Source organism: Tarenaya hassleriana, unplaced genomic scaffold (assembly GCF_000463585.1).
Source record: "Tarenaya hassleriana unplaced genomic scaffold, ASM46358v1 Cleome12, whole genome shotgun sequence".
Lineage (NCBI taxonomy): Eukaryota > Viridiplantae > Streptophyta > Magnoliopsida > Brassicales > Cleomaceae > Tarenaya > Tarenaya hassleriana.
Genome location: NW_010962392.1, coordinates 2466770 through 2482709, shown reverse-complemented (window position 1 = coordinate 2482709; position 15940 = coordinate 2466770). Strand labels below are relative to the sequence as shown.

Below are 15940 nucleotides of genomic sequence, written 5' to 3'. Positions count from 1 at the left end.
AACCAATATTCGATGCAAAAAGAAAAAAGAAAGGAAAGAAAAACTAACCTAAGACTTCGGGTTGCCTCCCAAAAGCGTTTGTTTAAGGTCTTTAGCTTGACTGAACCTTCTAAACCACCATACGGGTCTAAGAGACGAAGATTATCGATCTTTCGCCAACTTAGGTCATGAAGTGTAAGAGCATAGTGATCTGATAGGCTAGTTACCTATTCAACTAACTGAGGGAGGTCGTGAACGCCCATGTGAGATAAAAACGAGGCGTCGTGTCGTGCTGGGGTCTGAACCGATTGGTTTGAAAATGTACAAACGATTGGTTCCAAGTTCTGTAACTCCGAAGCTCGAAAGGGGTGCTCGAACCGATCGGTTTCACAAAGGGAAATGATAAACCGATCGGTTTAAGTTTCTATAATTTTGTGCTTCGAACTCTGTTTTCGAAACGATCGGTTGAAGGTCGTGAACCGATCGGTTAGACTTTCTGTAGAATTTCGACATTGAGATCATGTTCAAACCGATCGGTTCCATGACCTAAAACGATCGGTTTGACATTCTGAACATCATTGGGTTGTTCTTACTCTAGAATTTGTTCAAAGATATCGATGAAGCATGTAGATTCGGTCGACGACGGTTGCTTGAGATTTTTATCCAAAGTGAATTCCACCATTTCATCTCCAATCTTCATTGTCAGCCTACCTGCTCTAACATGGATAACTGCATCTGCAGTGTTAAGGAATGGACGACGAAGGATGATAGGTACCTTAGAGTCTTCGTCTATGTCGAGAACCACGAAGTCAATCGGGATATAAAAGTTCCAGACTTTCAGCGGCACATCCTCAAGTATCCCAGTGGGGTATTTAACAGAACGATCGGCAAGTTGGTGAGTCATTCTAGTAGGTTTTAGCTCACCCACATTCAAATTTTTGAAGATCGATAATGGAAGAAGACTGACGCCGGTTCCTAGATCATAAAGTGCACGATGGAAATATTACCCAATTTACAAGGGATTGAGAAACTAACTGGATCGAACCGGTTAAGCGGAAGCTCATGTTGGATCAACGCGCTGCATTCGGCAGTAAGTGCAACGGTTTCTTTCTCAACAACCATCTTCTTGGTCAGAATGTCCTTCAGAAATTTTGTGTACGAGGGAATCTGCAAAATAGCTTTAGTGAATGACATGGTTACCTCGAGTTCTTCAGCATCTCAACGAACTTCGCGAATTAGTTGTCTTCGTTGTGCTTCCTTAGGCGAGATAGAAACGGTACTGGTGGTGGCCTAAGAGGAGGAGGCACGTACAGTGGCTCAGGCGTATCATCAGGAGTTGCTGAAATTGTGGTCTTAGAGCTTTCACCTTGCTCAACCATCGGTGGGTTTCCGGTATCTACCTGCTTACCACTTCTCAAGGTAATAGCATTGACATATTCGTGGGGGTTGGTCTCAAATTTACCTGGAAGAGATCCAGATGGTCTTTGAGAGGGTGATACTAGCTGAGCAATCTGGTTGTTTATGAGCTTGAAGTGAGTCTCGATGCTTGCAAACTGAGTTAGAAATTCCTGATTCATCTTCTCTTAACTCTGCAGAAACTGTATAAGGAAACCGTACGTATCAGGGTTAGATTCAAGATTACCTGGAGGTGCAACATTGTTGTAGGATTATCCTGGAGCTCTGTAGTTGTAGTTCTGATTTGGACCTCTGGATTGGGAAGAAAAAGTGGGAGGAGTCCTCTGATTCGAGTCGTTGGATACTCTGAAGTTGTTCGGCACAGGCTTCTCAACATTGTTCGACTTGTAGAAAAGATTAGGATGATTCTTCCAACCTGAATTATATGAATTCGTGTAGTTATTGTTGGCCATGTAGTTCAGATCCTCAGTTCGCTCTTCGACTGCATACATGCCAAGATCCCCTTGTGAAAGTGTCGGAGCATCCGTAGTAGAAATCAAATTGGCACTTGCAAACTTAGCATTTAGTACTGCCAACTGATCAAGAACCAACTGAAGGCTAGAATTGACGTATTTCCTTGGTAGATCTCGAGAATATTCATTCGGAGCATCCTCTTCTTGAGCCATCATTTCAATGTGTTGTTCAAGCTCCACGAATGATTTGTTCTGGATGCTTCCACCGCAAGAAGTTCGAATCAGAGTCTTAGTATCATTTCGTAGTCTTCGAAAGAAGGTATTGACCAGGTAGTTCTTGTTGAGCCTATGGTGAGGACACGACTTCTAATATCCCTTGTACCTTCTCCAAGCGTCGTAGAGACCTCGAGTTCTTCAGCATCTCAACGAACTTCGCGAATTAGTTGTCTTCGTTGTGCTTCCTTAGGCGAGATAGAAACGGTACTGGTGGTGGCCTAAGAGGAGGAGGCACGTACAGTGGCTCAGGCGTATCATCAGGAGTTGCTGAAATTGTGGTCTTAGAGCTTTCACCTTGCTCAACCATCGGTGGGTTTCCGGTATCTACCTGCTTACCACTTCTCAAGGTAATAGCATTGACATATTCGTGGGGGTTGGTCTCAAATTTACCTGGAAGAGATCCAGATGGTCTTTGAGAGGGTGATACTAGCTGAGCAATCTGGTTGTTTATGAGCTTGAAGTGAGTCTCGATGCTTGCAAACTGAGTTAGAAATTCCTGATTCATCTTCTCTTAACTCTGCAGAAACTGTATAAGGAAACCGTACGTATCAGGGTTAGATTCAAGATTACCTGGAGGTGCAACATTGTTGTAGGATTATCCTGGAGCTCTGTAGTTGTAGTTCTGATTTGGACCTCTGGATTGGGAAGAAAAAGTGGGAGGAGTCCTCTGATTCGAGTCGTTGGATACTCTGAAGTTGTTCGGCACAGGCTTCTCAACATTGTTCGACTTGTAGAAAAGATTAGGATGATTCTTCCAACCTGAATTATATGAATTCGTGTAGTTATTGTTGGCCATGTAGTTCAGATCCTCAGTTCGCTCTTCGACTGCATACATGCCAAGATCCCCTTGTGAAAGTGTCGGAGCATCCGTAGTAGAAATCAAATTGGCACTTGCAAACTTAGCATTTAGTACTGCCAACTGATCAAGAACCAACTGAAGGCTAGAATTGACGTATTTCCTTGGTAGATCTCGAGAATATTCATTCGGAGCATCCTCTTCTTGAGCCATCATTTCAATGTGTTGTTCAAGCTCCACGAATGATTTGTTCTGGATGCTTCCACCGCAAGAAGTTCGAATCAGAGTCTTAGTATCATTTCGTAGTCTTCGAAAGAAGGTATTGACCAGGTAGTTCTTGTTGAGCCTATGGTGAGGACACGACTTCTAATATCCCTTGTACCTTCTCCAAGCGTCGTAGAGACTCTCCCTTTGATCCTGCTTAAATGAGTGTATGTCTGAGAGAGCTGCTTGAGTGCGGTGGGTTGGAAAGAATTTGGACATGAACTGAACTTCCACTTGATCCCAAATATGGATGGAGTCAAGTGCTAAATCATATAACCATTCCAATACAGCATATATGAGAGTTCAAGGGAAAGCAAGTAGACAGAGTCATCGCCCGTCACCTAGTCTCTCTTTTGATCGAAGATATGCGTACAGGTCTTCATTTGGCATACCCCAGGAAGAATTATTGCTGAGCATCTGAATGGTAGCCGGGCTGGACTCAAAACGAGTCATGTCGATAGTCGACAGTCGTATACCGGCCATAAGCTCGGTGTGCTTTGGCATGTTGTATTGAGCAAAAGTTGAGTAAAAATTGCCTTCAGCACCGCCGGGAAAAGCAAGATCTCGATCGTTCTCCATCTGTCTCTACTGTCGACGGATGCGTGTAATGGTCCTTTCAAGTTCAGGATCAAAAGGCACTAGATCTGATGTCCCAACACTTCAAGTCATGCACTAAGAAACTCTACGCACAAACGAAAGACAACAAACAAACGAAAAAAATGTGAGAAAATACACAAGAAAAAGAAAAACAAAAAAGATTGAGATTAGATAGAATCTAATCATATTGCCTAAATTGTCCCCGGCAATGGCGCCAAAAACGTGATGTCACAAATCTAGGTGTATAAGATTCAACCAAGTAATAATATCCCAGACTCAACAGATTCCGCAAGTGTACGGAGGATCATGCATAGCAACTAGGGTCGAACACAAGGACAAGTAAACAACTGAATCAAATTCAAATCCAAATCTAGATCTAAAAAAAATATGAGAATGTGATGAAACGTAACAAAGCAAATAACGAAAAGCGATTGTAAACTATGAATGATAAACACGGTAGGCTTCGGGATTGCTTTACATGCAAAGATCTTTCAAAAGATGCAAACTCTGTGGTTTATCTATCCAATTCAGAGAATTCAAACTCTAAAGTAGAGATTAACCCTCTCGGGTCTAACCTCAATATCCAGGCTTTATCCTACTAATCTCTCGATACAATAGTCTAAAACTCTAAATGTATGAATGAACGATATCATAATTCCTAGGCAAATATCCATCTCTCGATGCAATACTTGTTCTATTTATTGAATTATTTCCAGGTTAGAATTTCATATCTCTATGCGAATTAAAACCCTAAGTTCATTCAACCAAGTGGTCAGCAAGATCAAAAGCATTAAGACCAACTCAATAGACTGAATAGAATAAATAAATCCAAAAAGTCTAGAATTAAAAACCAAAGTTCTTTACATAGCAAATCTCTAACCTACAACTATGGAACTACTCGCTAAACATCGAGACGACATGGTTCATATCAATACAACAAAACAACGTAAAATAGAACAAGGAAGAAACTCTTAGTCGATTTCTCGGTTTCGATCGTGATCTTCGTCTTCTACTTCGATCTCTTGCTTCCTGATAATCTTCCCCTTTTCTTCTGCTCTTAGGTGTACTTTCTGCCAAAATTCGGAATGATTTCGACCTAGGAGCTTTCCCCTCTTATTTCTCTTCGGTTTGTGCAAAATTGGAAGTATTCCCGAATCTGGGGGTCGAATCGATCGTTTCGGATCAAGCCAAATCGATCGTTTCGGATCAAGCCAAATCGATCGTTTCCACTTTCTAAGCAATTTTCCAATTTTGCGGAGCTAAACCGATCGTTTCACCAAATCCAAAACGATCGTTTCATACTTTCATGTCTCTTATCAGTTTTGGTGGACTTCACAAATTCGCTCATAACTTCCTACTCCGATATCAGATTTGGGTGTTCTTAGTGTCTATACGTAGATATTGAGAAGAACTTTCCAATGCTGTAGAGAGCAGAAGATTTGGACATGTAGAGTGAAAGTTATTGAACTTGCAATATCTGACATTTTTTAACTTCACGTTTTTTCCTGAAAACACTTCAAATGTTCCCGTTTCGTCCATGATTTTTCGTAGTCCATGTTTTCTACTCTTTTTACTTTTTTTATACGTGAAAACCTATTTAAACACCAAATAACACAACCACTTAATATCGAAAGCAAATGTGCCCTAAAATGCCTACAAATATGTAAAACCGAGTGAAATACACTAGGCGTCGTATATCAAAACATCATATAAAATACATGTTATCATTACACAAACAATCATATATACATATATATATATATCTATATATACGTACACATACATACATATACATATACATATACACATACATACATATATACACACGTACATATATAAACATACATATATACACACATGCATACATATATACACATATACACACATGCATACATATACACATACGTACATATATACATACATATATATATACACATATACATATATATACACAAACAATCATATATACATACATACATACATATATACACATATACATATATATACACAAACAATCATATATACATACATACATCTATATACACGTACACATACATACATCTATATACACGTACACATACATACATATATACACACATGCATATATAAACACATACATACACACACATACATATATACACATACATACACACACATACATATACATACATACATATATACACACATACATATATATATACATATATATACATACACACATATATATACATATATTTATATATATAATACATATATACGTACATAAATTTAAAAATATATATTGATAATTTTGTTTGGTATATATTATGTTCCGATCTTAAATATTTTTAATATTAAAATTATCTTTGAAAATAAATTAAATTGATAACAAAATAATATTTTCAATTTTATAATTAATTATTTATAAATTTAATAATTATTTGATATTAAATAATAGTAAAAAACTAATTAAAAATATTTTAAAAACAGTTATTATTGTATATAATAAAATGATTGTCTTTTTTGTAATTTAAACCAAATCGCAATCGAAATCGCAATCGTTGTCAAACAGTCATTCTAAATCGCAATTACTCGCAATCGCTATCAACAGTTTTTCTACCAATCAGGTTCGATCGCCAGGAAATGCATCGTAAACGTCCGCAATCACCGCAATTGCAATTGCAATTCCACCAATCAACACCTTGATGAACCTGCTCACTGTGAAGTTGGTACCCAAGATTGCTAGTTCTACCATTACAGATTCGAATCACCATTTAAAAATGTTTATTTATATGAACTTCTCCGATATTTTAAAAGATATATTTAAATAAAAAATCTGATCATTTTCAGATTATAAAAAAAATAATTTTTAAAATGAAACATTGAAAAAATAGATTTTTAAATAAAAACAAAAAATAATTATGATTGAAATGTTCAAACGGTCCGAACCAAACTTTTAATAAACATATATTTGTATGGTTAAGATTATAAAATAATAAAGAAATAACAAAACGAAAATCAATTAAAATATAAATGTTTAACACTTAGATATGTGTCCATCGAAATATATTTTTGGAAATAAAATACGTGAGATCAATCCCACCAATTGGCATTATCCGACTTAATTTAACAACAAATCCTAGCGACCGTGAAGCTGATCTTGAGTTGGCCGTCCCGTGGACCCGTGATCTCTCGACCCAAGTTAATAGAAAAAGGGTCAAAATCCATATTCTTGAATTCCCGTTGTCCTAAATACTTCTAACGAAAGTACATGCTGGGAACAAGCATGGAAGAACTAAGATAATGAAAAGCTAAATACTAAATACTGACTACGTAATATCTATCAAGAGCTTAATTTTAGTAATTAAAAAATGAGAAATTAGATTAATTAAAACTGGAGAACACAAATTTGTCTAGAAAGCAACTGAAGTCGCCAACACGTGGCTGGAAATTCCTGCTCTCTCTAAATCATCTTCTCTCATCATACAGGGATCCTTGGGAAAGAAAATCCACGATATGCTTAAAACAACACAGACGGAAAACCTAAGACCAGCCACTGCTTCATTGCAAACCAAAAGATGGCAGCAGCATGCCACCAAAAAACTCCTCTAAGAGTGTATAAGGTGTTTGAGAGCCTAAATATTGCGATCCTAGTCACCACCCAATGCCCATACATCAATCCCCAGTAACATAAGTCTTCTCCTCATAGTACCTTTTCTCGCTAGCTTCTTTTTTCATGTTACGTTTCTGCATAACACAGAATAACGATGTCATGTTAGTAGCGAGCCTAAAAGGGGAAGAATTTATCCTGAGCTAACAAAAGTGAACATGATCAACTCTTGCTTAGCGACCTAACTTAAACCCCCGTTAGCAATACCCAGCAGCTTGCTTTTCTGGTTCACTGAGCGGAATCAATCAAGATTCAAATTAGGTTATACCTATGTCCATCCTCAACACCAAACTGATTTACAATGCCATATGCAAGAACAAAAGAACCTCGTATCATAACACACTCACTCGGGCCTAGGCAGTGCACTGATCCACCATGGAAAACAAACAGCTAAAAACAACGCTACTTACTTGGTAAGCTTCATGGTTTGCAACAATCCTCTTTATTATTGTGGATGTTGTGAGATCCAAAGGGCTTTCTAGAATTGTGAATATGCCCATACTGATTGGTACAGCATACGGGTTATCTTTCTCCTGAAAACAGTGGAAATGTATTCAAAGTGGAATTGCTTGTTGATAGAACTTAACTTAATAATCAGATTCAAACATTGCATTACCTTCAAAAAATCACTACTTTCCGCCACTGTTCCATGGACGACCAGAGAAATGTTAAAAGTTGTGATCTGTAAAAACAATAATAAGTTTATAAAAGTACAGCTATATATGGATCACATTAGGTAAAAACTGATCCTTCACTCCTCGTAGTGGCTGCTAGTTGAGAGAGAGAGAGAGGAGAGAAAGGGTTCATCTTGTGGGGTTGTGACTGCTTTACAGGAAAGGGGCATTGGAATACACTATTGTAGCAGCTGAAACGGTCGACCTCGCGCGCCTTGCCTCAACCCTCGCCCTTTTCAGATGCATCTTTCTTACCTTTTTTGTGACCTTGGCCTTTCGTGGACAGTGTTGCGACCTTGCCTCTTTTCTGGCTGTTCCTCACCTCTTTTCTAGTCGCCCCCCGCCCTTGTCGGCTGGATATTCGAAACCTTGCTGCATCCCACTCGGGTACCGTTCCCTCATGAGACTGAGGTCCGGTAATCCGGCCAAGAAGCAGAGGGGGCGAGGCTGAGATTGGGTAAACTGGAAAACTCGGGTACCTGACCCATGTGTACCCCAGGTTTATAGACTAAATGACAATGCATAACTCATAAAAACTCACCATGTCTTTTGACACTTCCCAAGGAGCACCAATTATCACCTCATCTACGTAACGACAAGCCAGAACACTTAGGCTTCTTTCATGAAGATTCATGATGGGTCGATGTGCTCCTCTTTTAGCACTGCATAACCACATATAAAGAACACAAAGTTATCCATCTAACTGCTACTGGCACCCAAGAATTCTGATATATACACTGAAGAAAATGTTTATTATCTCCTAACTAAAACTACAAACTGATCTCACAGCAGCACATACAAAAAAAAGGAAAAACGAAAAGGTCTAACAATGTTATGTACAAACATAATTCTCCAGAGAACTCAGATGAACTCTTGAACCTGATTGTCTGGTCATTATGTATTCCAACGAGTAGGAAGTCACCAAGCTCTCGAGCAACCCTGAGAATCTGTACAGGTTGAGAAGACACGAAATAAATATTTAATATAGCAGACAGAAATCATATCACAGATTCGTAGCTTTCCCTTTGAAGTAAGGATATCACAAGCAAAAGCTCAGACACTAGCTAGTTCAGAATCCTCAACAGGTCCTTCTACGACCGACATTCATGCAATAAACTATTTACTTTATTCAACAAAAGCTAAGCGTAAATGTATTACACATTGCCATATCTTTCTTGTATATTTTCTCACAAGAAGAAAAGCCCAAGCAGCAAGGATCAATTTACAATCCCATCCATCAAAGAACTGATAATATTTGATACTCAGCTAACTGCAGACGGGTATAAAACATTATACCTCCACATGGCCAGCATGGAAAAGATCGAAAGCACCATCTATATATATTATCCGTTGATCAGGCCCTGGCCCCTGTCCCACAAGCATGTAATTTACATCCACACCAAAGTTATAATAGCAAGAAGCAAAGAGAAAAATGATGAAGAAAAACAAGAAAAGAAACTACATTTTACCTCTGCCTCAGATAAATAGAGAAAAAAGTTGAACCAGTAACTTGCAAATAACAGAAGGGAAGCCATACTATCGAGAGAATGAAATTTTGAGCCAATAAAAGATGAGAAAAATACTACAGTTGCTAACATGTCAAGTATATCAGGCAACGTTCAATATAATACCAAGAATCTTCTAGTTCTATACCCTATTTACAAGATCATCAAGTAACAGAATTAATACATTTATATATACCCTCTTCCGCCGAATCCAAGTAATGTGCACAACAACAAATAATAGGATCGATAGGGTGTGATTTAACATAAGCAGCACAGATTTTGCAGAGCTCACCTTGCCATTGGAGAACTGAACAATCCTCCGAGAAGTAGGAAGAAAATGTGTGACACGGGTTGCAGCAGCATAACCTCCATCCTCAAATTTTGGGCTGTGACCATGGCTAAACTGTCTTTGCAAAGAGGAATGATTGTGACTGTCATTAATGGATCTTTCTCTTACGCAGAGAAGCATACGACCTGGCCATAACTGATGCATTAACAACCAAGTACTTGCACGATTGTAATAGTTATAAAAAGGAAGTGCAGACACATGATATGAATACCAACTATATCGGTGCTAGAGACGCCTTCGGTGCGCTTGATCTGCTTGTAGCGACCAGCTTTCTTAGCGAGGGCATACGCATCGGTTCCATCGGGAAGAACGCAGGGATCGTCCCCATGTATGATATAATCGATCTGATACTCGACGAATAATCTCTTCATGAAATCTTCGGTGATGGCGTAAGGAGCATCGGGGATGACCTCATCGACCCACTTCACAGCCTTCACCATTATCATTCTGCCACAGAAACACACGATTGAACCAGAAACATACGCAATCGGATCTAGAAACGGAGAGAGAGAGAGAGAGAGAGAGAGACCTCTCGTGGAGGGGCGTGACAGGAGGGCCCTTGTTGGCGATGATTTCCTCGTCGCTGACAACGCCGACTACCAATTGATCACCGAGAGCACGGGCTTGACGGAGGGCGTTGCAATGGCCATAGTGCATCATGTCGAAGCAACCATCCATGTAGACACGAACAGGCTTCCGCTGCTGTCTGAACCTGCGCCATGGTAATCCCAAACCTAGCCCTAATCCTAATGGAAGCGGTTCTCCTTTCCAGTAGAGATGGAGCAACGAGGCTCCTATGACAGCCGTCGCAGCTCCAAACAAACAGCTTCCAACTATCTTTTCCTGTTCCGACACCATTCTCTCTCTGTCTCTCTCTCTCTCTCTGTCTCTCTCTGATTCCCTTCTCTTATTCTTCTTTCACATTTCCAGATCCGGCTTCTCCTTCTCTCTGTTGCGCCTTTCCTCTTTCCTCGGAATGCGTTAAAAATCAGAAAACAAAGAGGCCGAGAACGCAATCGACCTCTTGGATATTTACGGTTTGCCCCTTAATTCAGCCTTGGGGAAAAAGAAAGAAATTATACTTTGCCTCGGCCAAAATAGTGTGAAAAAAGAAAATTAGTGTTCTATTCTGTGATGCATAACGAAAAGTGCGTGACACAAAGCATGACCTCCTATTTTCCTGATTCCGCGGTGAAGTAGAAGCCAACCGCAGTACCCTGGTATAGTTTTGTTTGAATCAAATACTTCATCTTTTATTTGGTTGTTTGGCATAAAATCAAACCTGTTTCCGTTCCGCTTTGTCCTTTCACATATAACCAGTTCAGTTTCACATTTTTATACCGAATGTTCTAGAGCTTACTTGACATAGAATATAGAGATAAGGAGAGACTGATAGACCCCCGGCATCAAGCATCTCCGCACATGTAATATTCGCGAATCGTGAATAAAGGGAAGAGTAGGTGCCTTTCTTAGTGATATTTAGTGTTTGTGACATTTTAGAAAGATGAAAACTATGTATGTTTTTTTAAGCGTAAGGGGATGAAAGTTTAGAGAATAAAAATAAAGAAAAGGTTTTGAAATGTTTACAAAGTATGGAGAACTAGCCTCCAATTCGTCTTTATACTAATTCTCGTCGTTTGGCCTTTATAAATACACAGAGAAGCAAATGAACAAGGTAACAAAGATCTCGACTATAATTAAAAAAGAGGATGCAGAAGCAGGTTGTGAGAAGAAAATATGTCAACAAAGAGGAGAGAAAGGAGGTGTCCAGGCGGAGGCGGTGAGCAAGGAAAGGTCCTTCCAACCGAGCTTGAGAGTGCCGTTGTCATCGACCAAAGTGTAACCATCGGAAGGGAACATCCCCAAGAGAAGAGTGGCCTGAGTGGCTGCCTTGCCCGACAAAGAGATGCCTTTGAAGCCGCACTGCTGAAGCTTCTCCCTCCAACTCTGGAATTTAACCTCCCCACTCCTACACGGCCCTCCTACTGCCAGTATGTTGCGTATCTCTTTCGACAGCAGATGCTGCTCCACCACATGCCTCTGCTCGCTCTCCTCTCCATAGCTCGCTCCCAGTGAGTCGAACAGCGCCGAGTAGTAGTGTATCGCCTCCACAAACCTTCCCAAGAAAGATCCTGCCTGGCTCATGTCTTGTTCCACTATCGTTACCACTTTAGGCGCCAATCTGTTCCATCCACACGGATTACTTTTTTTGTACCTATATAATTTCATGTTAGTAAGTTCTTATTCCCACGATAGTGGAAATGAAAAGATACCTTTGTAGCAGCCAGAGCGTGTGGGTATCAGAACCAGTGACATCATAAAGAGAATGCTGAAGCCAATGGACAGCTACAGCCTCCCTCTTGCTTATATTGAGTCCCTCGGGGTCCAAGTTGCCGACTTTCTCAGCAAGCGGGCAGAACTCGAAGGGAAGACCGAGCTTCTCGGCAAAATCGGAGAGACGCTTCCTAGTGGCCTGGAGAGCTTCCATGGAGGTACCAAGCCCCGTGAGGCGAACGTGAGGTGGGCCTCCAGGTCGAGAAGCCAGGATGTGGAAAAGACCCGGCCACTGGAGTCCTTGCATGATGTCCAAGTCGATGATGTGCACACTCTTCTCACTCTCGAACGCCTCCTGAATCGCCTGATTGGCCGTGAAATGGGAGAACTTTACGAGTGGGCTAATGCCGTTGAAAACCTGGAAGGCTGAAACCATCTTCAGACTGTGAGAAGGCAACGCCGCGTAAGTCCCCAGGCATGAGTTGAGCATCCTTGCCGACATGGCTTCCGAGAAGTAAGCAGCTACTCTCTGAGCGGAGGTGCCGTAGGGAGTGGAGAGCTGTGAGATCTCAAGCAAGAGCTTGTTGGCTTCCTCTAGATTATCAGCGGAGACTGCCTCCGCGCACTGCAGCAGCAAAGTGAGGAGATGCAACCCTTCCTCGTCTTGTTTACATCTCTTCATGTCTTCCTTCTTCTCTCTCATGGCAGCAACAACCGCGGCCGTCGTGGACGGTGTGCTGCTCACTGCCTCGGCTGCATCAGAGGAAGAGTTCTCTCGTTCTTCAAGTGTTTGCTTCTCTTGCTGAGGCTGAGGTTGCGAGGGGGGAGGATTGACGGAGATCTGATGGAGGTGAGTATAGGAGGAGGGGTGATCAAGAGGCTGCGGCGGCGGAGGTTCGGGAGGGTCGAGGAGCATGAGAGAGCAGAGCCTGTACTCAAGAAGAGCGCCGAGATTGGGATTACAAGGGAAGATGATGTCTCTGACATTTTGGATGAGCTGAGGGATAGAGACGGTGGTGGAGGTGTGGATAAGGTCTCTGATGACTGCGTCGATCCACGCGGTGGCCGAAGCGTCTGGATCCATGGCCGACGGGAACAAAGGAAGACCCGAGAAGCCGCAAACCGACAGCGGGGGCTGAGTATTCGAAGACATGATGCTGGTGTTGGGTTCAGGGAGATGGGAAGTCCGGCGGTGAATCCTGGAAGAGTGGTCGCAGTCGGGGTTGTTGATCTCCGAGGCCATACGCTTTCTCACCACTTGAAGTGCTTCTCACGGAAGTTGGAGTCTGAATTCCGCCGTTGACCTCGCCGGATTCCGCCATGGGGATGACACATATCCTTCTTCTGGGTTTTCACGGTTAAATAGAATGCGAAAGAAAAGAAACTCTCAAACTCAAAAGCACGACCTCGGATGACTCTCTCCTGGTTGGCTTTGATGTTGGAAAAACAGTAATGCGTTTGGCATGAAGTGGGTTGGAGATGATTCTCGTTACACAGCTAAATGGACGGACAAAGAATGGCGCTTTGCACTAGAATTGTAGTGGTTGGATCTCTACACTCATAAGTTTGATGCTCTTTTTTATTAAACAAAAAGAGGGAGAAGATAGAGAGAGGGGATTAGGTAGGTAGCGGTGTTCATGTAATTGCATCTTCGCCTCTCTCTTCCTCCTGTCCCTTTTTGTTTGTCTTTTCTTCTCATATTTCTCCATTCTAGTCCCACAAAGAAGGAAAAACTGCATCGGCATTTTACGTCTTTTCAATTGGACAAACATTTACCGCTTCTACACACAAAGTTAAGATAAATAAATAAAAACAACATTTAGTAAAACAGATGGCAGATGCATCCAACTGTCAAACCCCGAAAGTTGCGTCTACTGCGTTACTCATCCTTTTCTCATTTGTCCGTTTTTTTCTTACTCCTCGAATACTGCTTTTTGGGCCCAAAAGAAACAGTCTCCCTCTTTTTCAATATGTACAGACTTTTTGAAATGGAAAGTTTTGGACTTTTTTGACTGACAACATTTGTAGCATGGCAGCGAACCCTATCCAACCCAACCACGCCCTTTACGATGCTTTTTTCTTTCTATAAATACTTTTGTATCTCATAATATCTTACGATCAAAAAGCATACACAGTGCTCAAAATTTGGAATGGAAAGCTGATTGCCTTTCTTAAGTCCTCGCCGAAAAGTTGTCATTACCTATACACTCGACTCCCTCCCTCAGTTCCCCTTTTCCATGTGCATATATATACACATTGATTATTGGCTCATCAAATGTGTTCTGTAGTTCCTAATGACCCACGTCATAAGATCGTGAAAGCATTCATTGAAATTTGGTTTTCTAAGAGGAATTCTCTTATTAGAGGATAACTTCATCTGGACTAACATTCAAGAAACATACCCTTCTGTTTGTCATCTGCAATTATAGTAAGACAGGCCAGGGATAAGTGTCTGCATCAAAAGTAGATAGGGATGATGCCAAGTACCTCTGCTGAACGCTGCGCAAACGCCAGAATGGGCAAGAGCAAAGACAATGTCACGCGCGGCAACTATCTCGATAACCTTACTTCTTTTCATTAAAAAGGGTAGCGCGACTAAACAGTGCCCCTTTGGATCATATTGCTCCTGATGCAAATATTAAGCAGCACCGACTTGAGAGGTCAACTAGTTGAGCCGATAAAGAGTTTAGGGATGGACAATTGCAAAGTTTGCACACACAGAAAATCCTAGAAATTAGAAGGGAAAAAAAAAAGGAAAAGAGAGGGCGTACGACGAGGCGCAGGTTGCGGAACCTCTCCTGGGCGGTGCTAATGGAGAAAGTTCGGTCCTTGGGGAAAGAGATTTCTTGGCGTTGGAGCTTTTTGACGCTGTTGACGAAGCCATCGGGGCGAGACCTCTTCTTGGCAACAACCTTTCTTCCGCTGCAGGGTCTAGGGCTTGCTGTAATCCTTCTTCCCTCCATTTGCTTCCACCGAGTTCCCAAAATCAGAGCAGCGACTCGATCTTTGACACAGAAACCCTAACGAGGAAGGAAGAAGAAGTGGAAGATACGCCGGGAAAACTCAATGAAACCCTAAGGAGCGCAGAGAGTCAGATAAGTGAGAGCAACGAAGCTGCTGATGCTGAGGTAGGAAGCACAGATTCGGATGAAACTTGAAAGGCTGAGGGGAAAATCACTCAAATAACCCACCACTTGGTCATCTATTTCACTTGTACACTTAAAAAAACATAACACATTTTTTTCCTTTGAAAAGACAAAATTACTCTTAATAAATACACGATATTTATCCGTTCGAAAACAACTTCTTTATTACGACTTCGTAATTAATTCTAAATATAGTTACAATCGATTCTAAAAAAGTGGCAAAAAAATCATCTGTCTTTTTTTAGTTGTATATCAGTTATATGTTAGTCGTAATAAGATCGCAAAAAATAAAATGAAAAGGGTAATTTTGGACTTTTTCAACCGAAAACTGGGTTAAAATTGAAAAAAAAAAAAAAATTTGGTGGTGTACCCTGAAATAGCTGCGACCCAACTGGGTTATTAGGGTTAAAACCCCGAACAGTATACCCACCTCCTCCGTAGACCCACCTCCTCCGAATCTCCGATCGGGGACACCAATCGCTCAAAATTTTCATTATTTATAATTTAAAAAAAAAATTGAAAATCGGAAGACGAGCTCGGAAAAATATGGGCATGGGCCGGAT

At 41.0% G+C, this 15940-nt stretch overlaps 3 protein-coding genes across 5 annotated transcripts; all 3 read right to left on the bottom strand.

Moving 5' to 3' along the window:
- Positions 1-568: 568 nt before the first annotated feature.
- Positions 569-1556, bottom strand: LOC104807024. The gene is made up of 3 exons (XM_010532133.1): positions 1260-1556; positions 1015-1146; positions 569-898 (listed from the first exon to the last, which is right to left on the bottom strand). Exons 1-3 carry the CDS (start codon positions 1554-1556, stop codon positions 569-571), a joined length of 759 nt encoding a protein of 252 aa, XP_010530435.1.
- A 5575-nt stretch (positions 1557-7131) lies between these two features.
- Positions 7132-11124, bottom strand: LOC104806660 (ethanolamine-phosphate cytidylyltransferase-like). 3 transcript variants are annotated; one of them, XM_010531657.2, is made up of 9 exons: positions 10487-11103; positions 10169-10404; positions 9901-10082; positions 9400-9471; positions 8983-9050; positions 8645-8765; positions 8046-8111; positions 7840-7962; positions 7132-7506 (listed from the first exon to the last, which is right to left on the bottom strand). In XM_010531657.2, exons 1-9 carry the CDS (start codon positions 10813-10815, stop codon positions 7435-7437), a joined length of 1269 nt encoding a protein of 422 aa, XP_010529959.1. In that variant the 5' UTR covers positions 10816-11103; the 3' UTR covers positions 7132-7434. The 3 variants fall into 3 exon arrangements, 2 of the variants coding, with proteins under 2 accessions (XP_010529959.1, XP_010529960.1); XR_770643.2 differs by lacking the exon at positions 7132-7506 and adding an exon at positions 8359-8509 and having other exon boundaries at positions 10487-11123; XM_010531658.2 differs by lacking the exons at positions 7132-7506; positions 7840-7962; positions 8046-8111 and adding an exon at positions 8118-8509 and having other exon boundaries at positions 10487-11124.
- Positions 11125-11518: 394 nt separating this feature from the next.
- Positions 11519-15429, bottom strand: LOC104806659 (protein SCARECROW-like). Its single transcript, XM_010531655.2, has 4 exons — positions 15003-15429; positions 14719-14857; positions 12231-13964; positions 11519-12139 (listed from the first exon to the last, which is right to left on the bottom strand). Exons 3-4 carry the CDS (start codon positions 13472-13474, stop codon positions 11698-11700), a joined length of 1686 nt encoding a protein of 561 aa, XP_010529957.1. The 5' UTR covers positions 13475-13964; positions 14719-14857; positions 15003-15429; the 3' UTR covers positions 11519-11697.
- Positions 15430-15940: the final 511 nt, after the last annotated feature.

Bases quoted from the DNA above. Each gene is read 5' to 3' on its own strand.
- LOC104806659 (XM_010531655.2), bottom strand. From the start codon at position 13,474: ATGGCCTCGGAGATCAACAACCCCGACTGCGACCACTCTTCCAGGATT. The intron at 12,140-12,230 runs GTATCTTTTCAT...TGGATGGAACAG, and splicing joins ACGCTCTGGCTGCTACAAAG to ATTGGCGCCTAAAGTGGTAA.
- LOC104807024 (XM_010532133.1), bottom strand. From the start codon at position 1,556: ATGAATCAGGAATTTCTAACTCAGTTTGCAAGCATCGAGACTCACTTC. The intron at 1,147-1,259 runs GTACCGTTTCTA...GCTATTTTGCAG, and splicing joins CTCCTCTTAGGCCACCACCA to ATTCCCTCGTACACAAAATT. The intron at 899-1,014 runs GTTAGTTTCTCA...AATGTGGGTGAG, and splicing joins CGCTTAACCGGTTCGATCCA to CTAAAACCTACTAGAATGAC.
- LOC104806660 (XM_010531657.2), bottom strand. From the start codon at position 10,815: ATGGTGTCGGAACAGGAAAAGATAGTTGGAAGCTGTTTGTTTGGAGCT. The intron at 9,051-9,399 runs GTATAATGTTTT...CAACCTGTACAG, and splicing joins TCCATGCTGGCCATGTGGAG to ATTCTCAGGGTTGCTCGAGA. The intron at 7,507-7,839 runs GTAAGTAGCGTT...TGTGTTATGCAG, and splicing joins CAAACCATGAAGCTTACCAA to AAACGTAACATGAAAAAAGA.